Genomic DNA, 25,155 nt, shown 5'->3' with positions numbered 1-25,155 from the left:
CTGAAAAATGGCTCACGCTTACAGCCATATTCCTGGACGGAGCTGACATTCTCAGGTCTAATGCTATATTCCTGAGAGAAAGAATCTGATTGGCCTGTCTTGGATCAGGTGACTGTTCTTGGGCCAGTCAGCAGTGGGCATGGAGGCAGGCAGAACCAATGGTACTTCCGAAGTGGGAGGGCCCTCAAAGTACGCTCAGGCATCAGTGGGAGGATTTGCTTATTTTTCCTTTCCTGCTTCTTAAAAGGGGTCCAGAAAGCCCAAGTTGAAAAGTGGCTTCTGGAGGCCCTAGGACAGGGTGGTCCTCAAGACGGAGCCATCGTGGTCCGGGCCACAAAACACTTATTCCACTGTCTGTGAGCGGGTGGGGCCCCTTGTCCTTTGGATAGCAGCTCTTGACAAGCCCGGCTAATCTGGGGCTCCCTGGGATGGTCCTCAAACCTAAGTAGAGGAGGAAAAGCAGATGTTGGGCAGACAAAGCCCTGCAGCCAGGCAGACTCGTGGGTATGTGTCCATCAGCATTTGGACCAGACCATGGTTCCTGAGTCACTCAGACTCTTCCCACGGGAAGGGGACAGGGCCCTGACTCATGGGCAGCTAGGAAACCCGTATTCCCAGAACCATGGCGGGGGCAGCCCCCTCTGCACCCCCATGGCGCCTGGATTGCAGAGAAGACAAATGGAGCTGAGAGCAGATGGAGAGAGGTGGGGGGGCTGTGGGAGGTTAACCTGCAGAAGCGGTGCCCACCTACCTCTGTGCCCCTGTGCTTAGCACATAGTGACGATAGCTTCTCTTTATGGAACATTTATCGTGTGCCAGCACTGTGCTAAACATGATCTCATTTCAACCTCACCCAAACTGGGATTTGAACCCCAGTTTTTATAGATGAAGAAACTTAGTCACAGATAGGTTAAGCCTCTTTCCCAAGGCCACACAGCTAGTTGAGATGAAAGCAGGATGTACGTCAAGGTCTCCTAACCAGTGAACTCAGCTTCGCAGGAGAATGAGCACACAACTCCCCACAACCCATGGTCAAGCTGTGGCCAAGCAATGGGGGCAGGAAAGGGGGAGAAGGAGGGAATGATTTTCTGGTGCTGCAAGGCCATCAGCATCAGAGGTAACCTGGGTTAGAATCCTGACTCGGCACTTAGTAGCTGTATGTCCTCAGGCAAGTCACTGCATCTCTAGACTCCATTCCTCACTAGTTAAACATAGATAGTAGTTCAGTGGTGGAATTCTTGCCTCCCATGTAGGAGAAATAGGAGACCCAGGTTCAATTCTTGGCCAGTACACTTCATGTACAGCCACCACCCATCTGTCAGTGGAGGCTTGCATGTTGCTATGATGCTGAACAGGTTTCAGCAGAGCTTTCAAACTAAGATGGGCTGGAAAGAAAGGCCTGGAGATCTCCTTCCAAAATCAGCCAGTGACAACCCTATGGATCACAACGGTCCTATCTACAAACCATCTCACGAGGATAGGGAGCATCTCCTTACATTGTATACGGAACCACCATGAGCCAGGGGCTGACTCGATGGCAGCTAACAACAGCCACAGAGTTAATCTGGCCCGTATGCTTAATGGGGATTTGAGAAAAGACCGAGGCCCTGCCCACCCCTTTCGACCTTCTCTCCTCATTGTCTTATGAAAGTAAAGAAACCCAGGACACTTGACCCTGCTGAGACTTCCTCCCGACCTAGGCTGAGCCCCAGTGGGAAATCTGGGCCTGGTGTTTCTAGACTGTGTTAAACCTCACAGGCTCAGCTGCTGAGGTTGTGTAAGAGGAGACTTCGATTTTGGGTAATTCTGGCTTCAAGGCCTCCTGTTGGGAAGCAGAAGGAACCCCTCCTTGGCCCCAAACCCCCACTGTTGGTTCTTGTGCTTCCTCATTCTCAGATAGCATCCCAGTCACTTCCTGAGATTGGCATGTATTAATGATAATGGTAATAATAGGAGGGAAGGGGGAGGCTTGTGGTGAAGCAGAGCAGGGGCAGAGGGGCAGGTGGGGGGAATGGGTGCCCTCAGAGACAACAGCCACGGTGCCTTCCCACAGACCTCAGCCAGCCCCTGGGACTGTTCTAGGGAATTTCTGAGGCCTGCCTGGGAGATACTCCTAGGGTCTTGTTTTCTTCTCTACAACCTCAACTCTATACGTTAGTAGTCATAAAAAACCAAAACCAAATCCATGGCCATCGAGTCAAATTCCGACTCCTAGTGACCCTATAGGACAGCGTAGAACTGCCCTATAGGGTTTCCAATGCTGTAAATCTTCACGGAAGCAGACTGCCACATCATTCTCCTGCGGAGCAGCTGGTGGGTTTGAACCATTGACCTTTCGGTTAGCAGCCGAGCGCTTAACCACTGCACCACCAGGGCTCATTTAGTAGTCATAATGAACATGTTTTTAATTATGTTATTTATTCATAAGATGGATTTTTCCACTGTGCTAAGTGCTGGGGACACAGTACTCAGTGAATTAAGACAGACGTTGTTTCTACTTTCTTGAAACTTACAACCTAGTGGGAAAGCAGACCCTTAGGTAATTGCAGTAAAGTGTAATGAGCATTGTGATGGGGAAGTAGGTTCAAAGGAGGCACATACTGCAGGGGGACCCAGCCTAATATTGGTTGAGAGGGAGTACCCAGGGAGAGCTTTCTGGAAGAAGTAGCGTTTGAGTTATGCCCTGCTGGTTAGTTGACTTGTAGAATATTCCCCATTGGTTTGTCTGATTGTTTCCTTATGGTGTTATTTAACTTGTTCCTCTACCTTCTATGTTTCCTGTGAATTAGGAGTTAGGTCGTTTAGAAGCTTGAGATTCAGGGTAAATGCTCTTGGCAACAACACTTGACAGATAATTTTGTGTAGTTCATAGTGCATCATCTCAGGGATCACACAATGGGTGTTTCCCTGTTGGTGATACCAAGTTTGATCCCCTGGTTGTGGTTGTAAATGCCAGGTTGAAATCACCATTGAAAAAAGGACATTTTTCATTTTGCATGGAGCCATCTATTAACATTGTGTGACTGTCCTATTCCCCACTAACCTTTCACCCAGTGGTTCAGCATCGATTGATGATACAATGAGGGGTATAATGTCTTTTTTTTCTCAAGTGGTTATGCTGTAAGAATGTTTAGTGATTCATTTCACCAATCTCCAGTTGGTGGGCATTGAGACCCACCTTTTTGCTTTTAAAAGCAGTGAATGGCTTTGTCCACATAAAGTTGTGCACGTGTATGACTACTATTTTCTTATGATAACTTGTCAAAAGTGGAATTGCTTGATCTAAAAAGCATGGGCATTTTTGAGGCCCTTGATGCTTACTGTCAAATTTTCCTCGGAAGTACTGCACCAATTTATATTCCCGCCAGCAATGTCTTAACAGGCCCAGTTTACCACACCATCACCAACAGGTACTTTTTTTTTTTTTTTAATCTTTGTCAGTTTGACAAAGTTTAATATTTTTGTTGTAATTTGTATTCCTCTTGATAATAGTGACATCATTTACTTTTTAATTGTTCTTGGTTTCTTCTACATTTGATTCAGATGTACTCTGTCTTTAAACTGAAAGTGATACCTACCCTAGGGAAAAAAATCAGTATCTGTTGGGGCACCAAAAATACATTCACCATGACTAAACCGAAAAAAACAAGCACATTGCCGTCAAGTCAGTTCCGACTGATAGCAACGCTATAGGACAGAGTAGAACTGACTCATAGAATTTCCAAGGAGCAGCTGGTGGATTCGAACTGCTGACCTTTGGTTAGCAGCTACCTCTTAACTACTTCACCACCAGGGCTCCTCACTATGACTACTATAAAATTGCCAGTCATGACTTAATAGTAAGGAGTGTTATTAAGGTGGATAAGGTGGGTTTTATTTAAAAGGATGTGTGCTTTAGGAGATATGTTTCCTTGGATTACTGCTGATATTGTTTATTATTTACTATTTCCTGGCAGGGTTCTAGTGGGCACCAGCCTATACCCTGGGTATGGCCACTCAATGTCATGGTACATCTTTTGGGGAAAAAATCACAGTGAAAGAGAGGAGAGAAAAATGATTCCAAGAGGTTTTCTCAAGGTCTTAACTCAGATGTTCCATAAAAGGTTCCACTGTTTTCCAAAGCTAAAAGATACCACAGCAATGGTCCAATGATTCATTTTCTAAAGGAGGAAACATATTCCCAAAGGTTAGGTGACTTGTTCAAAGTCATGCAGTTTTGTTTTATCATAGAGCAAAAAATTGTGGTGTACTGTTGTATGAATTTTACATGTATAGACTCATGTTACATGTTACTCATGTTACATGTATAGACTCATGTAACCGCTACAATCAGGATACAGAACAGTTTCATCACCTCCGAAGAACTCTGTCATTCTATCTGTTTGTAGTTACCCCATCTCCCTACCCCTAACTTTGACAATCACTGTCTATTCGTCTCTGTAGTTTTGTCATTTTGACAGTATCATGTGAGTGGAATCATACAGTACATAACCTTTAGAAACTGACTACTTTCATTTGGCATAATGCCTTTGAGATTCACCCAAGTTGTTGTGTGTATCAGTAGTTAATTCCTCCATATTGCTGAGTAGTATTTCGTTGTATGAATGTGTCACAGTTTATCCATTTACCTGTTGAAAGACATTTGAGTTATTTCCAGTTTTTGACAATTTTGAATAGAGTTGCTATAAACATTTGTGTACAAGTTTTTATATGGATGTAAGTTGCTATTTCTCTTGGGTAAATACTAGGGATTGGTGGGTTATATGTTACGTGTGTATTTAACTTTGTAAGAAACTGCCAAGTTGTTTTCCAGAGTAGTTGTGCCATTTTGCATTCCCACCAGCAACGTATGAGAGTTCCAGTTGCTCCATATTTTCATCAGCACTTGTTACTGTCAGTATTTTTTATTTTAGCCATTCTAATACATGTGTAGTAGTATCTCATCATGGATTCAATTTTCTTTTCTCTAATGGCTAATTAATGATGTTGAACACCTTTTCATGCACTGATTTGCCACCCATATATCCTCTTTGATGAACTGTCCAAGTCTTTTGTCTATTTTATAATTGGGTTGGTTTTTTTCTTATTTTTGAGTTGTAAGTGTTCCTTATATAGCTCTGATGGCGCAGTGGGTAGGAACATGGCTGTTAACCAAAAGATCAGCAGTTCAAACTCACCAGCTGCTCCTTGGAAACCCTATGGGCAGTTCTACCCTGTCCTGTAGGGTTGCTATGAGTTGGAATTGACTTGACAGCAAAAGGTTTTGGTTTTTATGTAGTCTAGGTACAAAAGTATCCTTTCTTGGATATGAAACATGTGTTTTGAGGGTTATACCATGGAGATACCTTTAGTGTCATTCCAAGGGAACATGACTTGGGGTATAGAAATCTCTTCAGGAAGTCTGCTTTTAATCCCTTAATGCCAAGCCACTGAGCATTACTTGGGTTTAGAATATAATCTAAAAGCCAAGATCTGATATGCTAGAATTGCTTTGGTTACAAGTAACAAAAACTAACTCAAACTGGCTTACTCAAGAAAGGGAACACTTTGGCTCAAGTCAGTGAAATGTACAAGATTTGAGCTGGATCCAGGGGTTCAGATGATGTCATAAGCACGCAGTTCTTCTCACTCCCTCTTAGCTCTGCTTTCTTCTGTGTGGCAAGCTCTCTCTGTGTGGAAATTCCTATTTCTCCTCCCAGCTAGCCACTGTAGTGGGAAAAAGTGTTCCTTCCTTGATAGCACCGTCAAAAGTCCTGGAATGGAGTCTCATTGGCCTGGTTTTGATCATGAGCCCATCCTTGAACCAATCATTATGGCCAGCCCTTGGGACTCACATGCTTACCCCCACCCGCATCACAAAGACTACGGGAAAGGCCTTCTCCAAGAGGAATCAGGACATTGTTACGAAATAAAAGGGACCCTGGTGGTGCAATCTTGAGCATTTGGCTGCTAACTGAAAAGTCAGAGGTTCGCACCCACTAGCCACCCCACAAGAGGAAAGACCTGGTGATCTGCTCCTATAAAGACAACAGGCTAGGAAGCCCTGTAGGGGAGTATTACTCTGTCCTATAAGGTCACTGTGAGTCAGAATCCACGCGACATCACACAAAAACAACATTACCAAAAGAAGGGGAAAGGGGGTGCCTGACGCACAAATATTGGGCAAGGCCCCTCAGATTCATCCGTTATTGTGGTTAATCCTCAAGGGAGATTATCATACTTGTTTAGAGAGAAGGACACTGTGGTCAGAGGTTAGTTAACTTGTGAGTCACCAGCAGCAGAGCTGGCATTAGAATCCAACACTCGTGCTCTTTCACCAGCCCCCAAATCCTGGGTGAGGCCAGAGGCCTGCATTAGGGCAGTTCTCATTTAAAAAGTTCAATCTGTGCCTAAAAATGCTGGCATCAGACTTTCGTTCAGTTGTTGAATCCAATAAACCAATTAGGCCTGCTGCAGAATCCTTGTACCGTACGTACAGAACTTCTAGACTTGTAAACAAGAGATCAAGAATGAATTGTGTAAGCAGAATATTGTTTTTTTCCATTTATGGGAGTATACTTTCTGTTCGGTTGAAGAAAAAAAAAATCCCTGATCATCTTTCATTTTTATTTTCTCGTTTTTAAATCCCCGCTGGCAATGTCCTTGACAGATAGTCATCCACATTTTGCTTCAACATGCCCAGTCTCGGGGACCTGTAGTAAGGTATTTACCCTTTTGGGGCCTCGGTTTACCCATGTGGAAGGCGAGACCGTTGGATTAGCTGAGGTCTGTGGTCCCTTTCGGAGTCCCTGGGTGGTGCAAGCCATTAATGCATTTAGCTGCCAGCCAAAAGGTTGGAGGTTCACATCCATCCAGAGACACCTTGGAAGAAAGGCCTGGTTATCTGCTTCTGAAAAATCAGCTATTGAAAAAACCCTGTGGAGCTTAGTCTACTCTGACACACATGGGGTTGCCACGAGTCAGAATCAACTTGACAGCAGCTGGTTACTGGTGGTCCCTTTCACCTCTAACTTCCCTTAAGTGGTACATAAGTCTCCTTACTGGCGTCCCTGACCCTCTTCACACCATTTTCTACATGGCAGCCAGAAGGATATATCTATATATGGATATTCGAATATATATAAATATTTCTTTAAAAAGACATTGGATCTTGTCACACACCTTCCCCCACGCCTTAAAACTCTGTAATAGTTTAAAATCCAGACTCCTCATGTGGCCTGCAAGGCCTCATAACCCAGCTGCATACACTTCCCAGCCATATCTTCCCCTCCTCTGAGCTCTGTCCTGCCATAACAGTCTTCCTGTTCCTCAGACATGCCAAGCATTTTCCACCTCCATGTCTTTGTTCACACTCTTCTTTCTGCCTGGAACACCCTTCCTCTTCTCAGGCCTGCTCCTCATCCTTCAGAGCTCAGTTCAAAGATTGTTTCCTCAGAGAGGCCTTCCCTGCCAAGGTCACACCACACCCACCCCCACTGTGCTCTTCCAGAGCAAGCTCGGGCATTCTTCCTAACACTTAATTAGAATTTATAGTTGTATCTTACTTTTTTGTTTGCTGGCTCATCGCCCATCTTCCCACTTTCTGAGAGCAGGCTCAGCGTCTGTCTTGCTTCACCTGTCAGAGGGCCTGGCACACAGTAGGTGCTTAATAAATGTGGAGTGAATGAATGAATGGTAACCATTCAAAATCCCCATGCAGTAGGATTGAGGGCTACACAAGCAGGTTGGAAGCCCTTTCTTTAATAAAACTAAAATAAGACTAACCAAGACTGTTACGCGGCTTTGGAGACACAGCTTCCTTTTTGTAGGCCAGTCACTTTTCTGAGGTGATGGCTGATTCATACCCCCTAAGGGCTGCCTTTGCCTGCTCTTTGACTCCATGAGGTGTCCAGGGCTAGTGAGCACAAGCAAGGGAGAGAAGTGGGCCTCAAATCCTCGTGTTGAAGTTGCCTGTTTTTATGAGTAGGAATGGGGTAAGCAAAAAAAAAAAAAAACAAACACAGTGCCATTGAGTCGATTTTAACTCATAGCAACCCTATAGCGACCCTATAGGATAGGACAGAGTAGAACTGCCCCATAGAGTTAGGAATTGGGTAGGCATAGGGAAATCAGAGAGCAGAGTGCTAAGATTTCTTGAACGTTTCCTCTGTCAGGCACCAGGCCCAGAGCTTTGCCTCTTATCATCATCACAGCAGCTCTGTGAGATGGGCTGGATGACCCCATTTTACAGTTAAGAAAGCTGAGGCTCAGCAAGTTAGGAAATGATGTGAGTCTAGGGCACCTTGAATCTAGAGCTCAAGCACCTTCCTCCTTGCCACACTTATCTGAAATAAAATCCAGGTTGGATTTACAGAGGCCCTTCCTGGTGTATTTTCTTTTTTTTTTTCCTGGTGAGCCCCTTAGCTTGGTATTCAAGGCTACCTAGCATCTTGTCCTGATTTGTGTTTCAAGTTTTTATCTTTTCTCACCTGGAGAATATTCTCTTAAAAGTCCATGATGTTCATACTGGGCTCGGGTTCCAGTCACCTCCTCCCTCAATCCCTCCAGAGCTGCTGTCCTTTTTTCTGTTTGGAGTGTGGGCGTTCTAGTGAGAACTCATTTGAAAAGGGACGCTGGCTAAAAGCACTTTGGAAACCACTGCCAGGCTCGTTACCCTTAAACCGGTCTTTGCTCCACCATCATTCCTCCCTCTACCCATAGTCTTCTTCCTCTCCTGCTGTCTAAATCCTATGTGCCCTTCAAGGTATACCATGATGGCTGCAAGCTCAGAGAGCTCTCTTCCGCCACTCGTCATGTATACCTATTGTATGGAGGAGGAAGCTGAGGCTCAGAGAGAGCAAGTAACTTGTTCTTGTCTCCAGTCATACAGCTGGGCAGTGACAGAGCTGAGATTCAAACCTAGGTCTTTGTGACTCTGAATCTGGTGCATCCCAAGGCAGAAAGGCCCCCTTGGTGTTAACGCATGTCTCCTCCATCCCTCCCTACAGGTCTACATCATCCGGGTCACCTGGTCCAGTGGCTCCACTGAGGCCATTTACCGGCGCTACAGCAAGTTCTTTGACCTCCAGGTAAGAACGTGGGGTCTCTGGTGAGCTGCAGGGTGGGAAGTAGTTTCATTGGCCTTACTTTCCCCTAGAACTTCAGAGCCCAGATCTTCACCCACAGTGGGCACACAGTGTTCTTTTTATTTTCCTGGACTTAAAGAAATGACATCTGTTACTTTTGGGACGTAGTATGTGCTTTGTTTTTTATTGCTTTATGCCATGATATTCAATATCTTCCACATAAGAGAAAATGAATTTGTTGGCTTCTTCAGAACGGAGGGTGATCTAGAAATCATTTCCATGTGGCTCTGGAATACGGATTTTGAATTTGTGTTTTGAACAATAACCATGTTGCTGGTGAGCTCCGTGTGTAGAGCACGTTCAGACACACACCTCCAAGAAAGAGCAGAGATGTTAGGGAATAGCTGTGAGTATGCTTGTTAGCCTAGGATTATTTACACCTACAGAACAAACGTCCGCTCAGTTTAGGCTCCATGAGAGGGCTAGGAGTAGATTAATGGGAGGAGGCAGAGCAGAAGATGCAAGGTCCCAGAACCGACAACTGAATGACCCTCCAAAGGCCCAGCAGCTCCCCAGAGTCTGTCATTGTGGCCACAGGACCTCTCGTCAAGCCTGCTTCGCTTTGCTGCCTGCATCTGTGGCCTGGATTCCTACACTTGCCCATCGACCTGCCACCCCTCAAGGGCTTCCCCCAAACAGCACCTCGGTCCCCATGTCGATGTGTCTTTCCCTGCTGTCAGTGCACTGGAGTTCCTGGGTGCCAATTCCAGTCTCCAGGAGGGAGAATCTGGTTGTCCCAGGTGCCTGGGTCAGGAGTCCACACTCCTCTCCACATCACCTGTGGCCAGGGAGTGGAAGGTCATTGGTGCAGCAGCACCTGGAGGAGTAGGTTGGCTGAGAAATGAGTAGGAAGCTGTGGAAGCGTGTACGTGAATGTTGTTTCTCGCTGCCACCCTAGAGCACTGTGGGCCTGTACTTAACATATGTTACCCACGATCCATATTCCAGCAGAGCCTGGGGCTGCAGACCATGGCTTCTGGGGTCAAATCAGTGATTAAACCCTGGTTCTAGCATTCCCAAATGATGTTACCCTGGACAAGCCACCTCCATGCAAAGGGATGGCCTGGGTTTAAATCTCAGCTTTACATTTTCATGTCTCAGCTTGGTGTCATCTTTGGCAAAGTCACTTAATGTTTCTAAGTCCCCGTTTCCTCTTCCACACAATGGGGATGAAAATACTTTCACTGTATGTTTATTGTGACCATTAAATAAGATCTGCCTCCCCCAAGCCCAGGCAGTCAGTGAGGGTTAGCTATAATCTTGCCATCCCTTTGCTTAGAGGTGGCTTGCCCAGGATGACATCGTTTGGGAATGCTGGAACCAGGGTTTGATCACTCATCTCCTTGGCCCAGAGCCCGTTGACTCTCCCCACTCCCCTGTTCTGACTCAACTTTATTTTCAACCAGAACTTAAGAGTCTGGTTTTCTTGCCCACTCAGCATAATTGGTAATAATTGGGGGTTTGCTGTAGCATAAATAGCTGCCCCAGACTTCCTTCTCTTTAGAAAGTTGTTTAAAGGCAGGGCTTTAAGTAATCCCAGATGGGCAGCTAGAGTGGAAAGGTCGGGGAATTTCAGAGATCCTGCTCATCCTGGACCCAGCTTTGCCCCCACATCCTAGAGTGGAAAGCTGGAAGAGGCTAGGGCAGGGCCACACCAGCTGAAGTCAGCTGGTCCTGAGGACGAGGTAAGGAGGCTGGCTGCGTGGGCCTGCGATGCCCCAAAGTGAGATGATTTCATGATTCCAGCCTCCCTCCCTCCTGCCTGGCAAGTAGCCTTGGTTTTTAGAAGTAACTTGGCTACAAGAGTATGGGGAGGATGAAGCCTTCACAGAGGAGCAGTTAGGTCAGCGTGGTGTAATGGAAAAAGTGGGAGACCTGGGGCTGAGCCACCACCAGCTGTGTGGCCTTGGGCACGTTCCTTAACACCTCTGCACTTGAGTGTGCACATTGGTGACATGAGGTGATGGTGATAGAAATAGCTGGCGTTTACAAAGTGTTGACTCTGGACTTGCTCCTGCTAAGCCGCTAGGTGAGGTAATTCATTTAATCCCCACAAGAAGCTAATCAAGTGATACAGATGAAGAAACCCAGGCTCAGAGAGGTTAAGTTGTTTGCTCACATGTCCACAGCTAATAAGTGTCCGAACTCGGATTTGAACTTGGGCAGACGGAGGCCAGAGTACAGCTCTTAGCCACTCTGCTAGTATAGTGCTCCTGTCTCTAGTGACTACTTTACAAGGCTCCTGTGGAGTTAAAAGTTATATGTGTGTCCAAGAGAGGTAAAGCCATGAAGACAAAAAGCAGATCGGTGGTTGCTAGGAGGTGTGGGGAGAGGGGAATGGGGAATGCTTAATGGGTGCAGGGTTTCTTTTGGGGGCAATGAAGATGTTCTAAAAGTGGATTGTGGTGATGGCTGTAGAAAAAAAAAGCCCTATGAATATACGAAAATACATTGAATTGTACACTTGTAAATCACTGGATTTTCTGGTATGTGAATCGTATCTCAGTAAGGCTAATAAATAAATAAATTGTGGGAAAAAAACCTAGAAATATGAGCACTGAAAGATGTACAAGACTTATACGGAAAACAACTATAGAACGTCATTGGGGAGAATGGGCAGCAACCTCTAATGGTTTAGGGTTTCTTTTGGGGGTGATGAAAATGTTCTAGAATTCAATAGTGGCGATGGTTGCACAGCCACGTGAATATACTAAAAACCACGGATTTGTGCACTTTAAAGGGCAAATTTGATGGTATGTGAATTGTGATTTTTGTAAGTTATATGTATGAGAACAGTTTCTAGCTTGTCAAACACTGAGCAGATGTCAGCTGGTGGGATTACTGACAGGCATGGTGGCTTCTAGGATTTGGCATAAAGATTAGAGGATGAGATTATGCCAGTTTAATATAGTGGTTAAGATCCTGGGGCTTTAGCGTCAGAGGGATCCAGGCTTTAATCCAAATTCCTCCACTTATTGGCTGTGAGATCTTGTTTTAGTTAGAACAGCTTTAGTTGTAGATGACAGAAGCCCAAGTCAAGATGGAGTATTGGAAAAGAACATTGATTAACTAAACAGAACTGAGATGTCTAAGGGTATTCGGCTTCAGGTGTGGCTGGATCTAGGGACCACAGTGTCAACAGGGACCTGTCTTTCTCCATCTCTTGGCTATCTCCATCCAGGCAGGATGCCCTGCTGTGGTAGTGTCCAGAGCTCAGGCTGTACCTGCCAGATCAGCAACCTCAGGGGAAGAGAGCACCCAACAGTGTAAGCAAACATATCCCTGACCCATCTTGGGCCACATGGCGTGGCTACTCTGGGCCAGCCAGGAACTGAAAGTAGAATCAGTATCACTCTGATGCGTGTAGACTAATCTCTAGAGGGGTGGGGATGCCCTTGAGGAAATCAGAGAACTGCTCCCCAACAAGGGGAAATGGCCTCTGGATGACAAAACAAAAAATGTCCCCTCCAGTGGGGTAAGACATCCAGGCAGAGGAAACTGCAGAGAGCCCACCTGAATAGGAGCATGACCCAGTTTCCTCTATGGGGACTGACAAAGAGAATTCACGGTCACCAGCAAGAAGGCCCCTTTTATGACAGTTCACCTTCCGATGGAGTTTCCTGACTCATTTGTCTTAGAAAAGCCTGATGGTCGTGCCCGCCACTACTAGCTGCTGTCTGGTCACGTGTCTTATTCCCATGAGGGTACAGGGCTTAGAGCCCATTCCCTTAGAATGGGAAGATACCTGGTGTCAAGTCCCAGACTCTCTGAGCCTCCCTGGCCTGGGCCCATGCTGTAGAATCCGTCAGAATATGGCAGAGAGAGCTGGCATCCAAGCAGGGCACCGGGGATGACCAGAATGGCCCTAGAGCTGAGGCCACTAAGGGCTCAGCTCACAGGAAACGTAGTTCTGTTGAGCCACGTAGTAGTATTACCAATGACCATTTACTGGACTGCACCAGGTTCCTGTCTTACTTGCTTTCTCATTTAATCCTCGCTTGCAAGCATGAAATCAGTATTGTGTCTGTTTCACAGATGGGGAAACTGAGGCTCAGAGAGGCAGAGTCACATTTCCAGAGACTTGCATGGCTGAGTGTGCCTGAGTCTGAAACCTGTGCTGTAACCACTGAACATTCCTGCCTCCTTGACATCCAGTATGGCCTTTGAATCTGGAGTCCTGCCAGCAGCTTTCCATTTTTAAGGTCCACTTGGCACCTTCCCATAAGATATGGGCAGAGTCTGCCCTGTGGAGGGCTGATGTGAGCATAACATGAGCCTTTTGCAAACAAGCCTCAGATATGTGAGGGGTCCCGTTTACACTATGGCATGTCATCTTTGCCCTCTGAGTTTTTCCACTGTTCATTGTGTCCTCCATGTCAAGGTTCATGCGTATCACTGCTACCAGGGCTTCCTTTACAGGAGACACATGTAGACATTTGCGGACTGGCCCTGGGAACCCAGACGAATCTGCTTTCTACACGCCCTCAGTCTAGTAGGGACAGGACAGGCGCTTGTTACTTTACAGTACCAGTTGCCATGGAGCGAACCCCGACTTCTGGCAACTCCAAGTGTGTCAGAGGAGAGCCGAGTTCCATGGGGTTTTCAATGGCTGGCCTTTTGCCAGGCCTTTCTTCCAGAGTGCCTCTAGGTGGACTTGAACCTCCCATCTTTCGGTTAGCAGCCAAGCGGGTTAACTGTTTGCACCACCCAGGTTCTCCAGATAGAGGTAAATCCACCTGTGAAAGAGGGACCTCTCTCCCAGCCAGGGCTTGGTTCCTGGATGAGGTGACATCTGAGCAGGATCTTTACAGTGAGTAAGGGGTTGAGCCACCAACAAAATGGGGGAGGATATTCCACACAAACAAAACCATGTGCAAAGGTACAGAGGCGCAAAGGAGTAGGAGTTTTAGCTGGCCGTCTTGCAGAATTCCAACACAGGGGCCGTGGAGCCAGCCAGGTCAGGGAGCTCTCAGGAGAAGCACCAGGCACATCTGTTTGTAAGCAGGAACCCTCCCTAGCTAGGACATCCATGCTGTGGGGACAGAGGCCTTTCCAGCCTCTTTCCTACTCAGATACCCTCTGTTGCCAGGACTGCTTCTGGGCACGGGGCTTTCGGGGTGGAGCTGTTTCTTGGGTGCATCTGTCGGATCACAGAGCTGAAGGAGACATGGAGGCTGCACCTTGATTCACACCCTCGCTGCCCCGCATAGAAGGAAAATTGATGAGGCAGTGGTAGCATCGTCGCCTTCCATGTGGGAGACCCAGGTTTAGTGCCAGCCAGTGCACCTCATGACAGCCACCATCTCTGTCTGTTCAGCTTGCATGTTTGCTGTGACGCTGAACAGGTTTCAGTGCGCTTCCAGACTAAGACAGACTAGAAAGAAAGGCCTGGTGATCTACTTCAGAAAATCAGCCAGTGAAAACCCTGTGCATCACAACTGTCCAATCCCGTGGCGCATGGAGTTGCTATGAGTCAGGGGCCAATCTATGGCAGCTAACAACAAACTCTTAGAACCTAGAACAGAGACACCAGCAGCTGTGACCCCAAAGGGTAAAAGGTCTTTGTAGCCATTGCCCAGAGAAGGGAACTGAGACCAGAGACAGGAGGGACTGTCCCAAGTCCCCCAGCAGGAAACATTTTTTCCAATTTACATTGAGACAGGACTGACATGTCCCATCCTTCCATCTCTGCCTTCTCAGGAGTTGCACAGCCCCAAGTGTACTTTCTTGTTTGTTTGTTTTTCTTTTTCCAGGTCTGTGTGGTTCCAAAGTTCACATCAGTGTTTTGGTCACAGAGATTGGGACCAGGAGCACAAACAAGTGGAAATTGCTTTGAGATCGGCACTGGTGGATCAGAAATGCCATTTGTTACACTGGTGACAAACGGCATTTGTATTTTTATTATGTTGTGCTTTCTCCAATGAACTTGAATGATCTTCTCGTAACAATTTCAAAAGCTGGAAATGAGTTTCCAGATCTTACATTACATGCATGAAGTATAAGATTTCCATTTCTTGGATTTCCACATGATTTCTACAGGTCAGTTCAGGAGAAGCTAAGGGCAAGTCAAGCAATTAACAACTGCTTCCCTGGCATCACTGAAAACAATACATCTATATGTGGTTTTTTCAGGTTAAATTGTACCCAGGATCCTAGATTAAGTGATGGGATAGGTGAAATTATGTGAGAACTTCTCATCTGTGCTGCTTTGGGATTTCATCAGTACTCCTGAACTCTCTCTGTCTTTATGTTGTGGTGGTGGCTGTTAGCTGCCGTCGAGTTGGTCCCCAACTCATGGCAACCCCATGCACAATGAAACGAAAAGCTGCCCAGTCCTGTACCATCCTCATGATCAGTTGCAGATTAGACCACTATTATCCATACGGTTTTCACTGGCTGATTTCCTGAAGTAGATCAGCCACCTTTTCTTCCTAATTCATCTTAGCCTGGAAGCTCCAGTGAAACCTGTTTGGCATCACAGCAACACGAAAGCCACCACTGACAGACGGGTAGTGGATACCCATAAAGTGCACTGGCTGCCCAAGTGCACGTTTGAGCTTTGGGGACCGTCTGTTGGAAACCCCCACACTCCACCACAGGGGCCAAAGGGAAGGAGTATTTTCTTCTGTCTTTCTGGGGCAGGTATAGGAGTGGCAGGACCAAAGATGATCTCAGTCCCCCTGGAGGCCTTGCCCCCTAGGAAGGCTTCCCAGCAAGCCCCCAGCGAACACCTGGCCTAAGACTACCAACCTTGTTTACCCACCTACTGCCTTTGCTCAATCCTGACATTATCTTCTGAAACTGGGATGTGCCTCCCAAGTGTTGTACGCACTTACTGGAATTTTTTTTCCTTCCAGTTGAAAAGCTATTACCATATCAGTGGTACGTGGCTAAGCAAATACAGTGGCTGCCCTTTTCCAGTTGATGTGGAGTTGGCTCCGACTCATGGTAACCCCATGTGGTATCAGAGTAGAACTGTGCTCCATGGGGTTTTTCAGTAACTGATTTTTTGGAATTAGATCACCAGGGCTTTCTTTTAAGATATCTCTGGGTGGACTTGAACCTGTACCCTTTGGTTAGCAATTTTTTATTTCTAAATTAGAAAGAGGCAAGATATTATCTTAGCCAGTTGCATCTAAGCCCAAATCCAGGTCTTATTGCTACAGTGTGGAATATAATTTCTCCTCTCCTATCCAGTGGCTGACTAGACCATTTAGTCACATTTTTATTCATTTGTTCATTCATCCACTCTTTACACAAATATTTACTATGGACTGTGAAGAGGTGGGGGGCAAGACCGGAGGACAGACTGACCAATGAGTTCAAGGCAGAGAAAATGGATGGGAGAGAAGCAGTGAGGGCGGAGAGAGTTAGACAGATGGGGAGATGGTGGCAGGCCCCTTGTGACATGACCATCTGAGCACCAGTTGCATGCTGACTGTCTTGGTCATGTAGTGCTGCTATAACAGAAATACCGCAAGTGGATGGCTTTAACAAAGAGAAGTTTATTCTCTCACAGTCCAGTAGGCTAGAAGTCTGAATTCAAGGTGCTGGCTCCACGGGAAGGCTTTCTCTCTCTGTTGGTTCTGGAGGAAGGTCGTAGTCATCAGTCTTCTCTTGGTCTGGGAGCATCTCAGCACAGGAACCTCAGGTCCAAAGGACGTGCTCTGCTCCTACCACTGCTTTCTTGGTGGTATGAGGTCCCCAATGTCTCTCTGCTTGCTTCTCTCTTTTATATCTCAAAAGAGATTGGCTTAAGGCACTATTTAATCATGTAGGTCTCATCAGTATAACTGCCACTAATCTATCTCATTATGTCATAGTGATAGGATTCACAACACATAGGGAAATCACATCAGATGACAAAATGGTAGACAATCATAGAATACTGGGAATCATGACCCAGCCAAGTTGACCGATATTTTGGGGGAACACAATTCAATCCATGACACTGGCATTTGGACAGCCCAGCTCACTGAGGGGGTAGAGTCCCCAGAGACAACCAATCGTGCGTTATAAAGAAACCCTGAGTATATCCATCGCTGTGCCCGGGGTCCTGAATGCCTTGCGTCAAGGACCCATGGCATAATGCCAGCCTGCAGCTGCACACAATGGGCACCCCAGCCTCTCTCCACTTCCTGCTCTGGGCTGGCTCTTCTGGGGCTTGGGGCATTTGTGATATTGAGGGCATGAACCCCTCCAAGTCTAGCCTTGATGGTCGCTGCTAACACAAACCACGTGTGGCCCTCTGCGCCAGCGTGCGCGGTATTTTCCTTGGACAGCGTGTCTCGTTCTCCCCCTACCGCAGGCTGATGTCTTGAAAACTGCTGATGGAGTGTTCTCTCGTTCCCCTTGGATGTCTGTTATGTGGCAACTTGACGTGACTCCCTCTCCCTTCCTACCCCCAAAGCTGACTCATTTTCCTCCTCGGTTTCCAGTCCTCCTCACCCTGCACACCACTTCCTGTATGATGGGGTGGGGGAGGGGAGTGAGCTTTCTAGCCTCCAAGGATAACATCCATATCAGACTTTGTGGGGGATGCCTCTGGTCCTGCTCCCGCAGACAGTCTGAGTCTGGGTTCCACATGGAGCCCCTGGAATGTTGAAGACCTTCGGATGCCAAGTGTGACAATTTTCTGGATAAAAGCAGCTTGTGGCCTGTCAACCTGGACACACTAAGACCAAAAGCAGAATATTTTGAAGGACTCTGACCTCCTGGCTTCATACACTCAGTCCTTATTGATAGCAGTATTATAGATTACAGTTAGCACTGATATGGTGATAAAGAAAATTCAGTAAAACTGGCTATGGCTAAAAGAGGAGGATAAGTATTATAGAGCAGCCCTGCACTGTCCAGTATGGTGACCACGTGAAGCTATTTACATTTTAACTAACTAAAATTGTTGAACACATTTCACATGTTCAATAGCCACATGGGGCTAGTGGCTACTGTGTTGGACAGCACAGATACAGAATGTTTCCATCATCACAGAAAGTTCTTTTTTTTTTAGAAGACCAGACAGAGTTTGGAGAAGCCCCAAGAGTATGGCCCCCGGACACCCTTTTAACTCAGTACTGAAGTCACTTCTGAGGTTCACACTTGAGCCAAAGATTAGACAGGCCCATAAAACAAAACGAGACTAAAGGGGCACACCAGCCCAGGGGCAAGGACGAGAAGGCAGGAGGGGACAGGAAAGCTGGTAATGGGGAATCCAGGGTTGAGAAGGGAGAGTGTTGACATGTCGTGGGTTGGCAACCAGTGTCACAAAACAGTATGTGTATTAATTGTTTAATGAAAAACGTGTTTGCTGTGTAAACCTTCATCTAAAGTACAATAAAAAAAAATTTTTTTTTTAACGAAGAGTTGCATTGGACAGCCGGGCTCCAGCCACTGGGAGGACTTGGGCAGTCTGAGGGGTTTTGCCAGCATTAAAATTAAAACACAGCTTCACAAACTACTAAAAATTACCCCCAAATAACTTTCAAATAACATGTTCAGTATGGTCAAAGTGTAGGAAGGGGGAATTGTTGACTAGCTACTGGGTCCCCAGGGAGTTGACATGCAGCATTCATTTACACGACCAGGCCGTGTTCTTTCTTCTACAGATGCCAGAACAGGCTTGAGGGCTGAGGGGTCTGGCCATGGACACAGCTGCCACAGGGAAGTATTAGAATTTATCCCCAGGGCTTTCTGACCCCTGGGAGTAATATCTGTGGTTAGGCTTTGCAGCATCTAGACTCAGGTCTGCTGCCTCAAAATGGTGATGGTGGTAGTGGTGGTATGGAGGGAGGCATTGGGAATGGTGGTGGTGGTTGGTGGTGGGAGTGATGATGGTAGAGGTAGTGGTAGTAATGATGGTGGAGGTGGTAGTGATGATGGAGATGGTTGTGGAGGTGGTGATGGTGGGAGTGATGGTGATGGGAGTGATGATGGTAGAGGTGGGAGTGGTAGAGGTGGTAGTGGTGGCGGTGATGGTGGTGGAGGTGGTGGTGGTGATGGTGGTGGAGGTGGTGGTGGTGGTGATGAGAGTGATGGTGGAGGCAGTAGTGATGGTGGAGTAATGGTGATGGAGGTGGTGGTGATGGGAGTGAAGGTAGTAGTTCGTGGTGGTGGTGATGGCGGTGGAGGTGAAGGAGGTAGGGAAGGAGGAGGAAAAGACACTTCAGCTCTTTCAGACACTGCTATCTGGGTAAAAGCAAGTCAGGACACAAGATGAGAAAGCAAATTCCTGAGACGAAGCAGTGAAGACCACTCATGAAACTGAAAATACAGTGTTGGGTGGGGACCCTTCAGTCAATGTGTACGTTCAGACAAGGCCTGAAAAGAAACCCAGGAGAATGAAAACAGTCACGTTAGGGTGGACAGATACATCCCTTTAAAAAAACAAAATGTCCCTTTAGTGGTATTTCAACATTATCTTAAGAAATAAAATTGAGAAAGATAAAAGAAGATACTGTTAGGCAAAACCTATAAATCTCTAAAACACTCTGCAGCTGAGAGTGATTAATCACTCCGCTTTTAAAAAGAGGGTGTTCTGTTCACATGTGCGTGGACCATTAAACTTACCTCATCTCGGCTGAGTTTTCATGTTCATGTGATGCTCTGAAGCCACCTAAAAGAGTGGTTTTAGGGAAGGAGAATGGGATTTAGATTAAGATACTTGGGCTGGCTGCACCACCACTTAGCTATGTGATCTCAGGCAATTCACTGCTTCTCTCCGCTCTCCAGTTCCCTCATTTGTGAAGTGGGAGTCACTGCGTCTCTTTTCCAAGGTTTTTATGGAGGTCAAATAAAATCGTGTGTGGAAACGCTTTTTCGCTGTTAGCTGCTATACAAGTGACAGTAAAAGAAAAAAATCTATTGGTCGAGTTGATTCTGACTCCTAGTGACCCTAAAGAACAGATTAGAACTGCCCCATAGGGTTTCCAGGGAGCAGCTGGTGGATTCGAACTGCCGACCTTTTGGTTAATAACCATTGCTTTTAACCACTGCTCCATCAGGGCTCTGCAAACGATAGTAGTAGTTATTAATTATTTAATATTAGTAATGTTAATATTATTAATCGGCATTACTTAGCAGACATCTCCTGAAGCAGCTCTCCAGAAATTCCCTTAATTGCATTTATTGGTTCAGTCAAGTTTTTTTTCACTTTTTGGAGACAATATTTTACTTTTTTGTTGAACAAACACCTATGTTGTACTGTAGCGTTGCTAAACGTGATGGCAACGAGTTTCTTTTTGTTTTTTGAATAGGCCAGGCACTACTCTAAGCACTTCACAAATATTAGCTCATTTAATTCTCAGAGCAGCCCTACCAGGGAGACTGTCATATTATGCCAGTTTTTAAATTGTGCTTTAGGTGAAGGTTTCCAGAGCAAATTAGTTCCTCATTAAGCAATTAACACACAAATTGTTTTGTGACATTGGTTGCCAGCCCCACAATGTGTCAGCATTCTCCCCTTCTCCACCCTGGGTTCCCTGTTTCCATTTGTTCAATTTTCCGGTCGCTTCCTGCCTTCTGGTGTTTGCCTTTGGGCTGGTGTGTCCATTTAGTCTCATACATGGTTGAACTATGAAACGCGTTCCTCACGTGTGTTATTGTTCGCCCCATAGACCTGTCTAATCTGTGCCTGAAGGGTGAGCCTTGGCAGTCAGTCAAATTTTTTTTGAATGTTTACTGTTTTTGTGGTAAAATATATATCATAAAATTTTCCGTTTTAACCACTATGAAGTGTACAATTGAAATGATATTCATTAGATGTGCATTGTTGTGCATCCATCACCACTGTCCATTTCCAAAATGTTTTCATCGCCCCAAACAGAAACTCTGTACCCCTTAAGCAATTGTCCCCTATTCCCCTTTCCCTCCAGCTCCTGATAACCTCTAATCTACTTTCTGTCTCTATGCATTTGCATATTCTAGATATTTCCGAGAAGTGTAATCATGCAATATTTCCATTTGTGGCTGACTTCCATTCAGCATGTTTTCCAGGTTCATACATGTCGTGGCATGGACTTCATTTCTGTTTATGGCTGCGTAATATCCCATTATGTGTGTATACCACGTTGTGTTTATCCATTCTTATGTTGGTGAACATTTGGGTTATTTACACCTTTTGGCTATTGTGAGTAGTGCTGCAATAGACGTGTTGTACAGTATCTCTTTGAGTCCCTGATTTCAAGTCTTTTGGGCATATACCTAGGAGTGGAATTACTGGGTCCTACGATAATCCTGTTTAACTTTTTGAAGAATGGCCAAACCTTTCCACAGCGGCTGCCCCATTTTACTCGTCCATTGCAATGCACAGGGGGTCCAATTTATCCCAGTTTTTATTGAGTCCCTACTGTATGCCAGCCTTAAGGAGCTCCTGAACTCAAGAAGGGAGCCTGCCTTTTCCAGCAAGGCCTGCCACAGCCCCACCAGTTGTTGAATGATCATGGACGAGCATTTCTCCATCCCATGGAGGACAGGGTAGGGGCCAGTTGGAAACCCCCAAAGAAAACCATGGCCTCTGTAGTCAGGGGGGTAAGGTTGCAACCTGGACTTCTGAGGCAAGCCTGTGCATCCCAGTAGCTTCTCGGGTTGCCCAGCCAAGCCAAGGCTGACCCACCTTCCCAGGGTCACATAAAAGAGCCCTGAGGGGGCAAGGAGCTCCAGCCTGCAGGAAAATGACCCTATTTCCAAAGCTCTGCGGGGTAAGCCTTTTTAATTGTCTTTGTAGCATCTCAAAGGTGGGTGCTGTGATGGCAGAGAAGCACGTGGGCTTGAATCTCTGGCCTTGGCTGTGTGTTGACTGCAGGCCCATGGGTGAGTTTCTTTACTTCTCTGGGCTTCAGTCTCCTGGATAGTAATGTCCACCCTGAAGTAGTGCTCTGAGGATTTAGCGGAAGAATGTTTCTAAAGAAGAAGTCCATGCCTGGCGTATAGTAGGTGCTCAACATACATTGTTTCTTTGGTCTTCTGATCTCTTCCAAACTGCTTACACAATTAAAAAAAACAGTAGCTGTCAAGTTGACCCCGACTCATGGAGACCCCATGTGTGTCAGAGTAGAACTATGCTCCATTGGGTTTTCAGTGGTTGATTTTTTGGACTAGATTGCCAGACCTTTCTTCTGAAGCACCTCTGGGTGGACTTGAACCTCCAACCTTTTGATTAGCAGCTAAGCGCAGCCATTTGTACCACCCATTACCCATTGCTCTTGAGTTGATTCCGACTCATAGCGACCCTATACAACAGAATAGAACCGCCGCATAGAGTTTCCAAGGAGCACCTGGTAGATTTGAACTGCTGACCTTTTGGTTAGCAGCTGTAGCTCTTAACCACTATGCCACTAGGGTTTCCTACCACCCATTAGCTCTGCTTTTTTCTCCTAGACAATTCAAAGCTTCTTTTATTCAGTCAGATGGACAGACCTTGAGTGCCAGGATGACTTTCTCGCTGAGGTAAAATGATGGGCAGGCTTTTCACATCCCAGCCATTATGATGGGGGAGACTCAAGATTTCCTCCTCCTCTGCTTTGAATCTTTAGCCATGTACCAATCATGATAGGTTAGGATAAGCTGCTGTGACAAATAACCTCCCTAGGCAACAAAGGCTTCTTCTTTAGACTACTTGTCCTTCATAGGTTGCTGGGGCTCTGGATTCTCACTCCAGGACCCAAGCTGACAGAAAGCCACTGTCTGGGGTGTTGCCAGTTGCCATGACAGAGGGAAATACAAAACCAGTTGCCATTCAGTACTGATGACCCCATTTGTGTCAGAGTAGAACTGTGCTCCATAGGGTTTTCAATGGCTGATTTTTCAGAGGTAGTCTTTCTTCCGAGGTGCCTCTGTATGGACTCAAACCTCCAACCTTTCAGTTAGCAGCCAAGCATGTTAGCCATTTGCACCACAACAGAGAGCGGTGGATCATGTACCATTCACAAATCTTTCACCCTGAAGTGACGCCTGTCTCGTCTCACATTTGATTGGCCACATCGCATTTCAAGGGCTTGGGGAAGTACAAATCTTCCTTGTGATCAGAAGAGCAGGAAATATTTTGTGATAGCATTAATGACTACCACAGCCCAGCTTTAATCCATAACGTTACCCTGTAAGTTGATATTTTATGGCTAACTTAACAATGAAGCCCCAAGAGGTTAATTTGCTTCCCCGATTCCACACAGGGAATAAGTAGCAGATAGTTGAGCTTCTGCATATCAAGTCACATATTTCACATTAATTCCTTATATGTCAAAGATGCTTTGATTGCACTATTAAACATTTTCTTGTTTGGTCTTCTCCCCCTGTTGCTCATCTAACCCCACAGCATCCTCTCTCACGGTGCTTCCTACACCACCTGTAATTACTGGTTTAGTTCTCAGTCTCTGCTCTGCAGTCTTCATTGCTGTATCCCACGCGTCTAGCTCAGAGCCAGGCACAGAGCTGTGTGTTGAATCAACATGAGGAATTCTTAGTGGAGACAGGAATGTAATGATCTTACAGGCATAGACCCAACCAGATTAACTGAGTCTTAGTGGTTTGCCCAAGAGTTCCTAGGTGATGCAAACAGTTAAGCACTGGACTACCATCTGAAAGGTTGACGGTTGGAACCCACCCAGAGGCACGTCAGAAGACAGCCTGGCAACCTGCTTCCAAAGGGTCACACCCGTGAAAAGCCTATGGAGCACAGTTTTAGTCTGACATACATGGAGTTAACTTGATAGCAACTTTGTTTTTAGTGGTTTGTTCCTTAACACAGCCTGGCAATTCTTAGGAATCCAGATGATTATTGTCCATGAACTGGAGTTTTGCCAGTTGCCATGACAAAGGGAAATACAAAACCAGTTGGCATCCAGTCCTGGTGACCCCATTTATGTCAGAGTAGAACTGTGCGCCATAGGTGACCCAGGGTGGATTGTTCAAATTTTAGATCCTGTGGCTGGAGACCCCTGGGAAAACTGAGAATGGTCTTGCCCAACCCTGAGCCTTCACAAATCTGGCAGCTGGATAAAAACAATTGTTTTCACGGGGACTCTAGGTCCAGTTGAAATTTCCTTCCCCACTAGTTTGAGTTTCTGAACAAAGTGTACTTTCGTATAGCAAATCACATATTTCACATAATTCCTTCAAAACGTCAGAGATGCACCACTAAAGGTTTTTGTTTTTATTGTTCTTTCCCCATTTAGATGCAAATGTTGGACAAATTTCCTATGGAAGGAGGACAGAAGGACCCCAAACAGCGGATCATTCCCTTTCTGCCAGGTAGGTGAGATGCATGCTCAGACTCTGGGGAGCGGGGAGACTTCAGTACACTTCCCAGATGTCTCAGGACACTTTACTGGCTCTTCTTCCTTGGAACATTGGCCAGAGTCTCCATCATTTATAGAAACTAGTGGCTAAGAATCTGGGCTTTGGATTTAGATGCTGTACCCTTTACTAGCTGTATGACCTTAGGCAAATGACTTGGATTACATCAGAGATGTGGTGAAAAAAAAAATTTTTTTTTTTTTTTTTGTGAAATTGTGCTCTGCAGATTAGTAAGTAAACACAGTTAAGCCTGTGCATACCTTGCTTAATGGTTAATCCTCCCCTGGGCAAGTCACTTCACCTCTTGGATCCTCAGTTTCTCCCATCTCTAAAATGGGAATAATTATAGCTTTTATAATAAATAGCATCTGTTATTAAGGCAGAAACCCTGGTGGTATAGTGGTTAAGAGTTTGGCAGCTAACCAAAAGGTCAGCAGTTCGAATCTACCAGGCGCTCCTTGGAAACTCTATGGGGCAGTTCTCCTCTGTCCTATAGGGTCTCTGTGAGTCGGGATCGCCTTGACAGCAACAGGGTTTTTGTTTTGTTTTGTTTTGGTATTAAGGCTACTGTACTGGTTTTCTATTGTTGTATAACAAATTACTGCATACTTGGTTGTTAGTTGCAGTCGTGCTGACTCTTGACTCATGGTGACCTTATGTGTGACAGAACAACATCGCCTGGTCCTGTGCCATCTCCATGATCTTTGATATATTTGAGCTCATTGTTGCAGCTCTTGTGTCA

General features: G+C 45.9%; 1 protein-coding gene across 2 annotated transcripts in view; it reads left to right on the top strand.

Moving 5' to 3' along the window:
- The window catches only part of SH3PXD2B (SH3 and PX domains 2B), a 406,416-nt gene that overhangs the window by 36,490 nt on the left and 344,771 nt on the right, over nt 1-25,155 (top strand). For both annotated transcript variants that reach the window (XR_010320756.1, XM_064279122.1), the window contains exons 2-3: nt 8,988-9,068; nt 24,293-24,368. Coding sequence is in view for 1 of the 2 variants with exons in the window: in XM_064279122.1 (XP_064135192.1) it covers nt 8,988-9,068; nt 24,293-24,368 (157 nt within the window). In the remaining variant the exon portion in view is untranslated. The remainder of the gene's footprint in view (nt 1-8,987; nt 9,069-24,292; nt 24,369-25,155) is intronic.

The sequence above is a fragment of the Loxodonta africana genome, chromosome 2, assembly GCF_030014295.1.
Source record: "Loxodonta africana isolate mLoxAfr1 chromosome 2, mLoxAfr1.hap2, whole genome shotgun sequence".
Taxonomy (NCBI): Eukaryota; Metazoa; Chordata; class Mammalia; order Proboscidea; family Elephantidae; genus Loxodonta; species Loxodonta africana.
This window is presented reverse-complemented; position numbering and strand designations above follow the sequence as displayed.